Source organism: Engraulis encrasicolus, chromosome 9, assembly GCF_034702125.1.
Source record: "Engraulis encrasicolus isolate BLACKSEA-1 chromosome 9, IST_EnEncr_1.0, whole genome shotgun sequence".
NCBI classification, from domain to species: Eukaryota; Metazoa; Chordata; class Actinopteri; order Clupeiformes; family Engraulidae; genus Engraulis; species Engraulis encrasicolus.
The window spans coordinates 14,247,342-14,259,996 of record NC_085865.1 but is presented as its reverse complement, the minus strand read 5'-3'; the positions used below and the strand labels follow the sequence as shown (position 1 = coordinate 14,259,996).

Below are 12,655 nucleotides of genomic sequence, written 5' to 3'. Positions count from 1 at the left end.
CCATTGAAGGGGGCCTTTCTTGTAGCCTGGCCCAGGGCCCCATGGATTCACAGTCCGTCCCTGGTGCCACTTATGTCTCCTGCTCTAGCGTCTGGCTCCTCCTACTCTGGGCTTTTGGTTGGTGTTTCGGCTTTGATCAGTGGATTTTAATCTGGAGTATGCCTCTTGCACTAATAGCTACTACTGATTAATGTCTTGGGAAAGGGTTGAAAAAGCTGGGTAACACTTCACCTGAATATCTAGTTGTCGATATAGTACATGTCTTTTGCATGTATGTCCTTACTGCAATGATCTGTACAGCTTTCATGGCATGTAAATAGTGCTAAAAGACCGTGTGAGAGGAAGCATGTTTAACCCTTTGAGGAGTACCATCACAAATATGTGATTAGAATTTTGCCCAAATTTTCAGTTCTCATTATGATGTCATAATGTCTTTGCGAGATGTTTAACACAGACGTCTATGAGAGCTGTAGAGTGTTCCAGTTAAATTCTAGAAGAACCTCTAGAAATTCCTTACTCCTCAAATATGAATGCCTGAAAACAGTAGTACAGTAAAGCCATACTGTTCTCATACATTTCAAAATCACTTCACATAGTACGTCAATTGTTTTGATTAGGTTTTTTCTTCTTGCCTGTGAAGAAACTAGCTGCAGAATCCTTTTGGGCAAATCCCACACAAAGCCATATTGATACCGTCACAATATTTAATATCCATCACATTGAAATCATAGGGTTCATTACTGCTGTACAAAGGTAACGTGCAGTGACTACATATTTTGTCAAAGTTGTGTGTAGACTGAAAATGGTCTGCATTGCACCTCCTTTATCTTGTGAGAAAGCCTTACCCTAGGTTTGAAAGATATTACTGCGTATGTCAAATTTGCAGTAACTACAATATCCAACCGAATACCAAGGCTTTGAAGGCATTTTTCTTAGTTTCAATCACTGACTTGTATACTATAACATATTAGATTTTTTTATTTATTTATTTGATTTGTTTCAGATGTTGTGAGAGTAATCGACAGCCTCTAGGTCAACAAAACGAAATAATATCAATAGGGAAAAACCCACTTAACACACCTGGGGTGCATTTCTCGAAACCATAGTTGCTAACTCGTTTGCAATACCATTTCCAATTACAAACCCCAACTCCGATGAAGTTGGGACGTTTGGTAAACAGTGAATAAAATCAAAATGCTATCATTTTCAAAACATTCAATCTATTCATTAGATGGAGAATAGTGAAAAGACAACATATTAAGTGTTAAAACCAAGAAAAAATATTGTTTTGGGGGACATATGTACTCATTTCTAATTTGATAAATCCAACACGTCTCAAAAGAGTTGGGACGGGGATCAGTGAAATTTAGTAAACATCCAAATAAGATAAAACAACAAAGAAGAACATTTCAAAATGAATTGTACTGACGGACAATATAGGTGTCCAGCTATAAGATCATCACAGAGAGGCTGAGTCACTCAGAATTAAAGATGCAAAGGGAATAATTACCATAGTTATTACATACATTTTTGAATTCCCTTTGATTTACCATGATTGAGTGTATATAAGACATATTTTTGTTAATAAAATCATTGTATAGGTTCATGACATCATGAAATATATATTGGCTGTAGTCTCACTCTAGCACTCCAGGAATTAGAGCTATTGAAAATTGACCATATTAAGAATGGTTAATGCATGAAAATGATACAGGGGTGTAACATTCTCCTAAGCACCTGAGCTCACTTAAAATAGACCCAGAAGACATGGGAAACTGTCCTTTGCTTACAGAAGTCAGCAGAAGTTGTAGAAGTCCATTCTTTTTGACAATAATAGAGCATTGCACATCCTGTGCTACAGTGAAAATGGACCATCCAACTTGTGTTAGTGCTAGCTTCAAAAGTCAGCCTCCATGATGGCATGCGGGTGCAGTAGTGCATTCGTTAAGATGTTCTCACTCATCTGTAGAGTTAAATACAGTGTTGAATGGTATAAATGGGTTTTAAACAGCATAAAAAGCCACTCATGCATTATATTTTGAAGGGAGATCTTCGATTACTGCCACATAGTAAGGTCAAATTGCATTCTCTACTATGTTTTAACAGTTTGGCTCCATCATAAGGACCAGCAGGTGATAAAATTGTGGGTTTTTGGTCAAGACCTGTCACACTGTAAGCACTACAGAAAGGAAAACATTGCAAAACATGACAAGGAATACACCCACCATTTAAGCTGGTGAAATCATGTCCAAGATAGGAATTAACACTGTTTTTTATATAAAATCATCTAATCGGTTAATGTATTTAACTGTTAAGTGTTGTCTTTTGTTTTGTTTTTAGTCTTCCTCGACATTTGCTGCCATTTATTGTCCCCGTCCCAACTCTTTTGAGACGTGTTGGATTTATCAAATTAGAAATGAGTACATATGTCCCCCAAAACAATATTTTTTCTCGGTTTTAACACTTAATAAGTTGTCTTTTCACTATTCTCCATCTAATGAATAGATTGAATGTTTTGAAAATGATAGCATTTTGATTTTATTCACTGTTTACCAAACGTCCCAACTTCATCGGAGTTGGGGTTTGTACTACCTACATTGCTAACTGGCTAGCAACTATGCTTTCGAAATACACGCCCCTGAAAAGAAGTGGGACGAAGCCGTTCATTAAATCCCACCCCTAAATATTCAAAATATAATACCAGAGATATTCCCAGGAAGTGGTACTCAGCTATTCTTAAAAGGGAAATGGCATTTCAAAGCTCTGTGGGAGTTGTAGCTCTTGTGCAACAATGCTGAATACACATGTTATTTGTAATGCTCTGTTGTACTGTGCAGTGTTGTTACTAACGTACCATGATTTAATAATGTGCTAAACACCATGTGGCTCTTCATTGACAGGGGACTTCAGGACCAGATCCAACGACGGTGTACGTGGACATGCGAGCACTACGACACGACAGGTGAGGGCACTAGGATCTCTGTCTCTCTCTCTCTCTCTCTGTCTCTCTCTCTCTCTCTCTCTCTCTCTCTCTCTCTCTCTCTCTCTCTCTCTCTCTCTCTGTCTCTCTCTCTCCCTCAATCTATCTTCCTGTCTTTCTATCTCCATGTCTCTCTATCTTCCTGTCTCTCTCCCTCTCTCTCTCTAAAATGGAGCTTTGTGCTCAGCAATATCAGATGACATGATTGCTTGTGTCCCCCATTCAGAGTTCGGCTTGTTGAGAGGGGGTCACCTCACAGCTTACCACTCATGGAGTCTGGGAAGGTGAGTCCTAATGCACAGACCACCCAACAAACAGCACTGAGTAGACCTGCTCTATACAGAATGGTTGTTGTTGTTGTTGTTGTTGTTGTTGTTGTTGTTGTTGTTGTCATTTAACTGTTGTTTTTATGTGATTTAGATTCTGCCTGGTGTACGGATCATCATTGCCAATCCTGAGACCAAGGGCCCTCTAGGAGACTCGCATCTCGGAGAGGTAAGAGGAGTACTAGATCAATCAACGTCTGAAATTTCATTGTGCCACTATCTCTCAAAGACAGACAGATTAGTTATTAGGCGTTATTATGAACAAGATATCATGGGATCTATGACAGCGTAAAATATTGAATTCATTTCCATAAATCCCCTCAGCTTAATACTATAATAAATGTGAATCAGTGAGAGTCCTGCAGTTGATTTGAGGATTCAAAGGTCCATGTGTGTTGCCGAGCAGGCCACACATGCTAAAGGTCTATAGTTAAAGGGACACTGTGCAGGAAATGGTCAAAAAAAGGTACTGCAACTATGCTACTCATTGAAACTAGAGTCCCTATTGCCAAATTTGATCTTTACATGAAAGTTTACTAAGTATTAAACACATATTTTCTAGTATGGTCCAAGTACAGTCATTTTTGCAGCTAAAAATGGCTATTTTTGGAAATTCAAAATGGCGGACCATGGAGATGATCCCCCTTTTCATGTATGAAAAGTGCAATTTTTCCAGTCATAATGAATACTTAGAATTTGATGGTGGTGGTAAGTATTCATGAAAAAGGTAACATTAGTGATTGGGCAGCATTAATTCTGGAAATAAACAACTAAAAACTGACACAGTGTCCCTTTAAGAAATAAATGACTCCAAAATGAGGTGACCTGTAACTGTGTGTCAGGTACTTGCATCATCTTTGTGTTCAGCTCCCCAGCCGGAGTAACATGAAGGCAGTTTGTGATGAAGCTGTATTGCCATGCATATTCCTGTCACGTTCCTGCCACCTCTCCAGACTAATTTTAGTGCTCTAATTTGGGACACCTTAGTGAAGATGGGGGAGATTATGTTCCTAAGGAGAACATCTTGATGATTAATCACAAAAGTTTTTTTTGAATCTGCTAACTCTTTCCTGCTTAATATTTCATCCACGTAAGGTCGTAACATAGGCTGTGCGCTAGCAAACCTGTGAAAACAACGGTCGGTGTTCAAACCAGCTCAAGCTGCTTAACCCCTTTTAGCCTGATTCTACATATACTGTTTGATCAAGGCGCCTGGAGGGACATATGTTGCATTCGGGCCCTTGAGATTAGAGGGTTTTTTTTATTAAAAATGTGGGTATGTTAGAGCTGAACACATTTGAATGCAAGATGGTCCTAGATTTTAAATGCAACTTATTTCATGTTTTAATGGGCTTCGGAGGCTGAGATATTTAGGTTTTAATAATAATGATAATAATACCATTTCCAAAATGTTTTGGTACTGTAGTGCATGTCAGTATCCTTGACAAATAATTGCGATACATGCAAATGAATTTCTTCCTGTCCATGCCAGATCTGGGTGCACAGTGCCCACAATGGTAGTGGCTACTTCACCGTTTACGGAGACGAGGCCCTTCAGTCGGACCACTTTACCTCGCGCCTCAGCTTTGGAGACACCTCGACGGTGTGGGCACGCACTGGATACTTGGGCTTTCTACGGCGGACCGAGCTTACAGACGCCAGTGGAGGTACCTCGAAACATTGCCTTAAATAAAAAGTTACACTTAAATACATATCACCTGGATTGTGAATTGCAGGGCCTGATGTTTAATGTTTGGTTTCGACACTGACTCCAGACCACTAAACATACAGTGTACTGGGTATACAGTATTTATCAGAGATGGGACCAAATACCGGTAACTAATTTGCGAGTCACAATTTGCAAGTCGCAAATGTGTAAGTCTTAAGCCCTTCCAATCAAGTCAATTCACAGTTAAGACCCATTTCACCAATTCGTACCCAAGCTAAGTCAAGTCCAACTCTCATTTTTCCCAAGTCCTTAACAAGTCACCATGTATTCTATGCACAAGACCACAACGTTTCTTTTAGTCATAAATTCATTACCTCTCCACACTGCTATACATTTCCCCCTTTTCCAATCACATTCTTAGCAAAAAAATGTATGCTTATTGGTACTGGAAAATCATTTGATTTTCTTTCTTTTTTTTTCATTTTATATTTTCACATACAAATGCAGAAAGTGGAATGTATGTAGACTTGACATGTCATTGTAAGTCATTGCAAGCTAAAACTGTAAGTAACTGTCAAGTCTTGAGTCAATAACGTACAAGTCAAGTCACAAGTCATTCCTAATATTGCCAAGTCTTAAGTCAAGTCATTTGTGACTCAAGTCTCACTCAAGTCCAAGTCACAAGTCCACATCTTTGGTATTTATTATCAACAATTAATAGGGTAATTTTCTGGTCCTGTTTCATACCATGTGCTTGGTTTGCAAGGCGGTCCTCAGCTATTTCGCCAGCTATTTTCCCATGTGACATTCAATTACAATATGTTGTTTGGTATATGATTGTCTGTTGTGTTCCTGTCCCCAGAGAGACATGATGCCCTGTATGTGGTGGGGGCTCTGGACGAGGCCATGGAGCTGCGGGGGATGAGGTACCACCCCATAGACATCGAAACCTCCGTCATACGCACTCACAAGAGCATCACAGAATGGTAGGTCAATCTAAACACTCAAGTCAACACTCATAATTTGATTGGCATGAGGATTTGAATCGTAGCCACTAGGGGTGCTCTATCACCTATTTACCAACAACAGTATTTTGCTAGGCGAATATGGTCCACTGAGACTCCAATGAGAGTATGAATTTTTCTAAATTAAGAAATATCCCTTTGTATTATTCATGTACGTATATGGAACCTAGTCATCAGGAGTTTCCCTTTTCTGTTTGGAAATCTTTGAAAAATAAAATGCCTGAAAAATAAAATGGCAATTTTAAAGTAATTAGTACACTGATCACCGTAGCACCTTAGGCACATTGACTAGCTATGGCCTTATGATTGGTCTTGAGTTGGTCTTGGAATTGGAAGGTTGCAGGTTCGAATCCTCAGTCATGGGTGAAATTGAGTGTTGAGCAAGGCACCTAACCTCACATTCCCCAAGGGACTGTAGACCAACACCCTGTACCTAAATAACTGTAAGTTGCTGTGTCTGTCATGTGTAATGCTGTGTTTCCCAGGATCCACTTGCAGGTAGTGGTAGTCATCTAACTGTTTTTTTGGTTTGTTTGTTTGTTTGTAAGCAACTAGGGAACAGTTTTTTGTCCAGTGGCAGCATAACTCGTTGTCTGTTTATCCTGCTGCTGGGTGCAGAGCTATTTCCCTGGATCACTTTGATCGGATCCATTCATTATTCATGCATATGGAACTTTGACATTAATCATATTGTCGACACGTGCTCGTCCATTATAACGTGATATTACCAGTGGCAAAACAATTGCACACAGGGTCCTGGGGTAAAACACTGATAGGGCCCCCCTTACAGCCTGCCATGGACATACTAGGGCCCCCACCATCAATACGGGAGGGCCCTGGGCCGGGGGCGCAAATGCCCTTCTTGCCCTGATAGTAACTCCTTGTCTGTCGTGTGCAGAGATTCTTTAAGTATAGAGATATGCCAACATAATAGGTTTCTATGGGCACCTAACATGACCAGGTTCCGGTCTGCCTAAAGGGGCGTGTCATAATGCTCCTAGCATTGAATAGAACAGTCCTTAGGTCTGCCTAGGTCTGCCTAAAGGGGGCAATAATAGAACCAGGAAACAATGGGCTAATGGAACCTCTCTCTCTCTACTCTCTCTGTCGTGTGGTTCCTGTTGTGCAGTGCTGTGTTCCCGTGGACCAACCTGCTGGTGGTGGTGGTGGAGCTGGAGGGCTCGGAGCAGGAGGCGCTGGACCTGGTGCCCCTGGTGACCAACGCGGTGCTGGAGGAGCACTATCTGATCGTGGGCGTGGTGGTGGTGGTGGACATCGGCGTCATCCCTATCAACTCGCGCGGGGAGAAGCAGCGCATGCACCTGCGCGACGGCTTCCTGGCCGACCAACTGGACCCCATCTATGTGGCCTATAACATGTAGCTTGTGTTACGGATCTGTGCGCGCGTGCGTGTGTGAGTGTGTGTGTGTGTGTGTGTGTGTGTGTGTATGGATGTGTGTGGGGAGGGAGTTAATAGAGTATTGGTGTGGATTTTGTTGTTTTGTTTTTTTTATTTACGCAAAGACTGCAAAACGAACTTTGGGGTTCTCTTCAGGAGAGAAAAGAGCGAAAAGCATGGTCAAAGAATGCCCTCTCAGAGAAAGAAACTTAGTGGGAACTGAAGACAACAGACAGTGTTGAATATTCAAAGCAGACCAAGCAAAGCTCTGAGAAGTGATGGGAGTGCATGGCTTTGGGAAAAAAGGATGAAGAAAAGACAAACGCTCCTGTTCCCTCTCCGCAACGGAAGAAGAATCTCTTCTTGTAACTCCTTCATTGTAAAACACGCTTTTTTGCTTGTTTTCAATATTGCATTTTATTTTTCCGAGAAAAAAAAAAGACTAACTGTGTGTGGCTGTTTTCATGTATTGTAACTGCTGGCGTTTGCTTGTTTTTAGTCAATGGCGAAGGGTATTTTTCGAGAAGAAAAAAAAAAAGATATATATTGATCTATTATTATTATATATATCACCATACCGTGGCAAACTGTGTCATTTTACGTTTGGTAGTTTTTATTTGGAGTAGTGTGTTGGAAGTACACACGTAAATGAAGCAAAACGTATCAATTTGGTTTTGTCATTTAAGCAAATAGGAGGTACGTTAACAAAAAATACTGCGTTTCATGTCGGAACCGTCCACCTGAATTTTTTTCTTTACATGTACTTGTCCAACCTCCCCAGCCAGTTGTTATGGGTGTGAAAGACCCCTAGCAGATTTTTTTTTTATTCCTTCATGTTTAATATCATTGTAAAAAAAAACTTAGGCTAACAAAAAAGTCCAGTTGATATTGTGTAATTATGTACAGAAAAATAGTTCTTATTTATTTTGTTCTTTTTAGAAGTGTGTGAGAGAAGACACTTGAAGATGTTTTCCTCATTAAATATTGCTAATATAAAAAAAACAAAGCATTGTATCATCTTGAGTGAGTAGTATCACATCAAGTCTATGTAAAAATATAAATATATATACAAATCTATATAAATATATATAAAAATAAGACCTAGGAAATCACCAATGAAATGTTTCAAATGCAGTACTTCCCACTTGCATGGTGTGTGCCATAGGCAAAAGCGAGTTTTGAGAGTTACACACACAGACATCAATATCAAATTTGGTCCCATTTACAATCAATACAGAGACCCTAGAAGCCAGATTTTCTTGAGAATTAAGGAAGTATGACAAATGCAGACCGAAAAAAATGTGTGTTGGGTAAAACTATGTGAGCTTCTTTAAGATGAAAATATATCATGATGCCCGTCTTGAGTGATAAAGGATATTCAAAAATGTGCCTGGAATTCTGTTTACACTATCTGCTTTACATAATTCAAATTTGTGTCACATTACCGATTGTATTTTATTTTTTGTTCTATCTAAGCTATCATTTATTCCTGTTTGCCATCCATCTCATTTAGTTCATATTCTTTTCCATTGAGACCTTATTTATTTTTTACATTTACCTTGTTAAATGATTATCAGTTTCTGTTAAGACTCTCAGATACATGCAAGTACTGTAATTATCGTAAGAGCCCCAGACCCTACAGCGTGAACATATCTGGGATACTGGCCCATCTCTTCCATACATCACTGTGCTAGTGAACGTTATATGCCATGTGCACTTTCCGCACATCACAATAGATAATGTATGTGGTCCATTTTCACCACCGACTGGAGGTATTTGAACGGATTTCAAAGGCTCTCCAAGTCTTGTCAATATGTTTTTTGACAGTAACTATCTGAAGACAGGGGTATAAAATATCTGTATGAACCTCCCTTTGCAAAAGGCTGTTCTCCCAAAGATGAATAGTAGGCAACTCAGTGAGATTCTAAGAGAAGTTTACCATAAATCATTAGTTTAACAAGTGTTTACCCATGTGTAGCTGTTTTTTCCGTGATCTGATAATTTACAAGAAGGTATTGTTGATTATTAGGATATCGCTGCGGTCAGTGACTAGGGGTGGGATAAATTATAAAAAAGACTCAAATTTCAAACCCCGTTTCCTATTTTCTTCCCCATTTTTGATGTTTTGTAATGGAAGCTGGGTATCACACCTTAAAGCAAGGTGAAAAACATGCAAATAACGTTTTGTTTCATTCTGGCGTAGACAACTGAGGAAAAGTCTTAACACATGTTGGATAGCATTAGTGTTGTCATTCCCATACAGAAAATGTACTGAAATGTTTTCCCGTTTTTGAAAAAAACAAAAAAAAAACAAAGGTGCAAATCATTTTCAACCTGTGACGTTATTTCCTTCTTTGGTTGGAAATCTAGACTTATGTGAGAGAGTCTGCATGGTGTCTGTAAATATTGTTGGTTACATTTAAACAAAAAAAAGCATATGAAAAAAAAGAACAAGATTTATTTTGTATGGTGCAGGTGTGTTTTAAATTCTGTTTTGTACACTTAAAAAAGTATTCAATGACACTTTTCTAGGAGCCTGCTTCGGCCAACCTTCACAAGATATGGTGCAATAAAGTGCTTTGATTGGTAAACATTGTGATTTTCGTTTAATGCAGATGCAGAAAGTCCAAGTCACTCTTTAAATCCTAGGAGGTAACACCCTGATGAAACTTGTACCAGTAATTTGCATTTATTCCACCAGTGAACACACATCTGTTTCTATTTCTTCAAACCACAACCACTTGATGGTATAATACCCCTTTATCCATTCTGTCAGAAACAGTAGTCCACTCTCCACCAACCCTGCCGTGTGAAGACTGGATTGGTCTCATAGAACCTCAGACATGTAACCTCTTTGGAACTGAGCAGCACTTTGCGTTCATAGTCCTGATCTATCACAACATACGTACATTACCAAAAGTATTCGCCGGCCTGCCTTGACTTACATATGAACGTAAATACCATCCCATTCCTACCCCATATAGTGTTCAATATGATGTCATCCACCTTTTGCAGGTATTAAAGCTTCCAATCTTCTTGGAGGGCTGACCACAAGATGGAGGAGTGTTTTTATAGGGATTTTTGACCATTCTTCCATACTGTAAGTGCATTTGTGAGGTCACACACTGATGTTTGTTGAGAAGGCCTGTCTCTCAACGGTGTCATATCGGGTTCAGGTCAGGACGCTGCAGGCCAGTCAAGTTCATCCACACTATCCTCAGCCATCCATGTCATTAGGGACCTTACTTTGTGCCCTGGTGCACAGTCATGTTTGAGGAGGAAGGGGCCTACTTTAACCTGTTCCCACAAGGTTGGGAGCATGGAATTGTTCAAAGATGTTTTGGTGTCCTGAAGCATTCAAAGGCCCCCTCACTGGAACTAAGGGGCTAAGCCCAACTCCAGGAAAACAACACGACACCATTAGTCCATTCTCCTGGCAACCTCCAAACCCAGACTCATTCATCAGATTGCCAGATGGAACTGGAATGATTCGTCACTCACAAGAACACCTCTCCACTGCTCTTGATTCCAGTGGCGTTGTGCTTTACATCAACTGCATATGACACTTTGCATTGTCCTTGGTGATTTATGGCTTGGATGCAGCTGCCCAGCTATGGAAACCCATTCATGAAACTCTGCATATTGTACTTGGACTAATCTGAAGGTCACATGCAGTTTGGAGCTCTTTAATAGGTGAACTCTTTGTATTAGACACCTCAGCATCCGCTCACCCCTCTCTATCAGTTCAGGTGGCCTAGCACTTCATAGCTGAATTGCTGTTGTCCTCAAACTCTTCCATTTTCTTATAATAAAGCTGACAGTTGACTGTGAAATATTTAGGAGCAAGGACATTTCATGACTGGATTTGTTGAGCAGATTACATCCCATGAGGGTCCCATGCCGTCACAGATCCACATCATCTGCTATGCTGTAACATTCTCTTTTTGCCTATTGCATTCATAACAAACATTTCCACAGATCCTGGGCCCTTGGATATTTGCGAACAACTAGGTTACGGAACTGAACAAGTGACCCTCTGGCTTCTCAACATTCACGGTTCCTTAGTATCAGTTCCCCAGATGTATCAGTTTAATTACAACCCTCACAACAGGTTCAGAGCCTTAAAATAGACTTTCAAACGCATTTACTCCTGTGGATGATATGTTTATTGTACCTTGTACATATACATAGAGTACTATTACATATGTAAATGCAAGATGGGGGTGGGGGAGTCTCACAGCGAAATGTCAGATGGGTAAGACTATACACAGACAGATGCCATATAAGGGGGTAGGCGGCACTGCCACACCACAGGCCGCTGGTGGGACTCGTGAATACTCTCAGTAGTCATTTCTCCTCCCCACATAAATAAAGGTTTTTTTTCTGTTTAAAAGTTAAAAAGTGGATTGGATCCCAAGGAATTAAAAAATATATAATTAAAAAAGATGAGGGGAAAACAAAAAAGGAGTAACACATAGAAAGTGTGAAACAAAAATGACGAAAAAGAGAAACTCTGAGGGGGACAAAAAAAAAGGATATACAATCCACTTTTCATGCAGTTGGGAATTCTGAAGCATTCCCGACCTTAAAAATCACAAATACTCATTTTTTTACAGATTTGAACTTTTATAAAATACATAGTTAATGCATTCGTGAAATGTACATATGCTACTAACGTGCAAACGGCATCAAATATTCACGTTTAGTGGCAAACATTTATTTACATGTAGTGCAACGATGAGGTGGGAGAACGGGTTTGAATTGGGCATTGGGTGGTGTAGGGTTGGTTTAGTGGGTGGCAGATAGAAACCGAAGGGGAGGAGGGGGAGGGGAGAGGGGGCTTTGGCTGCACAGTCCACCAGTACAGCTGACACACACCCAGGGTACACTCCACTAACTCCCGTCCTGCCCTGTGCCTGTGACCTCCTGATGACGCCGCAAGACGTCACTGACAATAGAACTTTAAATCAATATCTCGCAAAAGCACCACTAAAAAGGCCATGATCCTCATTTGCAATCGGGATGTTGAATGGGGAAAAGTTGTGACTTGGCTGACAGTGGGGAAACTTTGGCTGAATCTCAAATGGTACACTTGTGCACTTTAGTGATCATGTTTCAGTGCGTATGCCGTATTAGTTACGCACTGAAACATAGTGCCCGAAGTGCACAAGTGCGGCATTTGAGATTCAGCCTTTGTCTTCTCCACGGAGGCCGGGCATCGGCGAAGCGTGAGGCGACAAGCACAGGTATCAGCTG

The 12,655-nt window shown here is 40.3% G+C and overlaps 1 protein-coding gene across 8 annotated transcripts in view; it reads left to right on the top strand.

Moving 5' to 3' along the window:
* The window catches only part of dip2ca (disco-interacting protein 2 homolog Ca), a 163,352-nt gene extending 150,710 nt beyond the window's left edge, over nucleotides 1-12,642 (top strand). For all 8 annotated transcript variants that reach the window (XM_063206607.1, XM_063206608.1, XM_063206605.1 and 5 more), the window contains 6 exons: nucleotides 2,901-2,962; nucleotides 3,207-3,264; nucleotides 3,401-3,475; nucleotides 4,799-4,973; nucleotides 5,838-5,961; nucleotides 7,130-12,642. In XM_063206607.1, the coding sequence (XP_063062677.1) occupies nucleotides 2,901-2,962; nucleotides 3,207-3,264; nucleotides 3,401-3,475; nucleotides 4,799-4,973; nucleotides 5,838-5,961; nucleotides 7,130-7,382 (747 nt within the window). In that variant the 3' untranslated portion in view covers nucleotides 7,383-12,642. The remainder of the gene's footprint in view (nucleotides 1-2,900; nucleotides 2,963-3,206; nucleotides 3,265-3,400; nucleotides 3,476-4,798; nucleotides 4,974-5,837; nucleotides 5,962-7,129) is intronic.
* The last annotated feature ends 13 nt before the right edge of the window (nucleotides 12,643-12,655 follow it).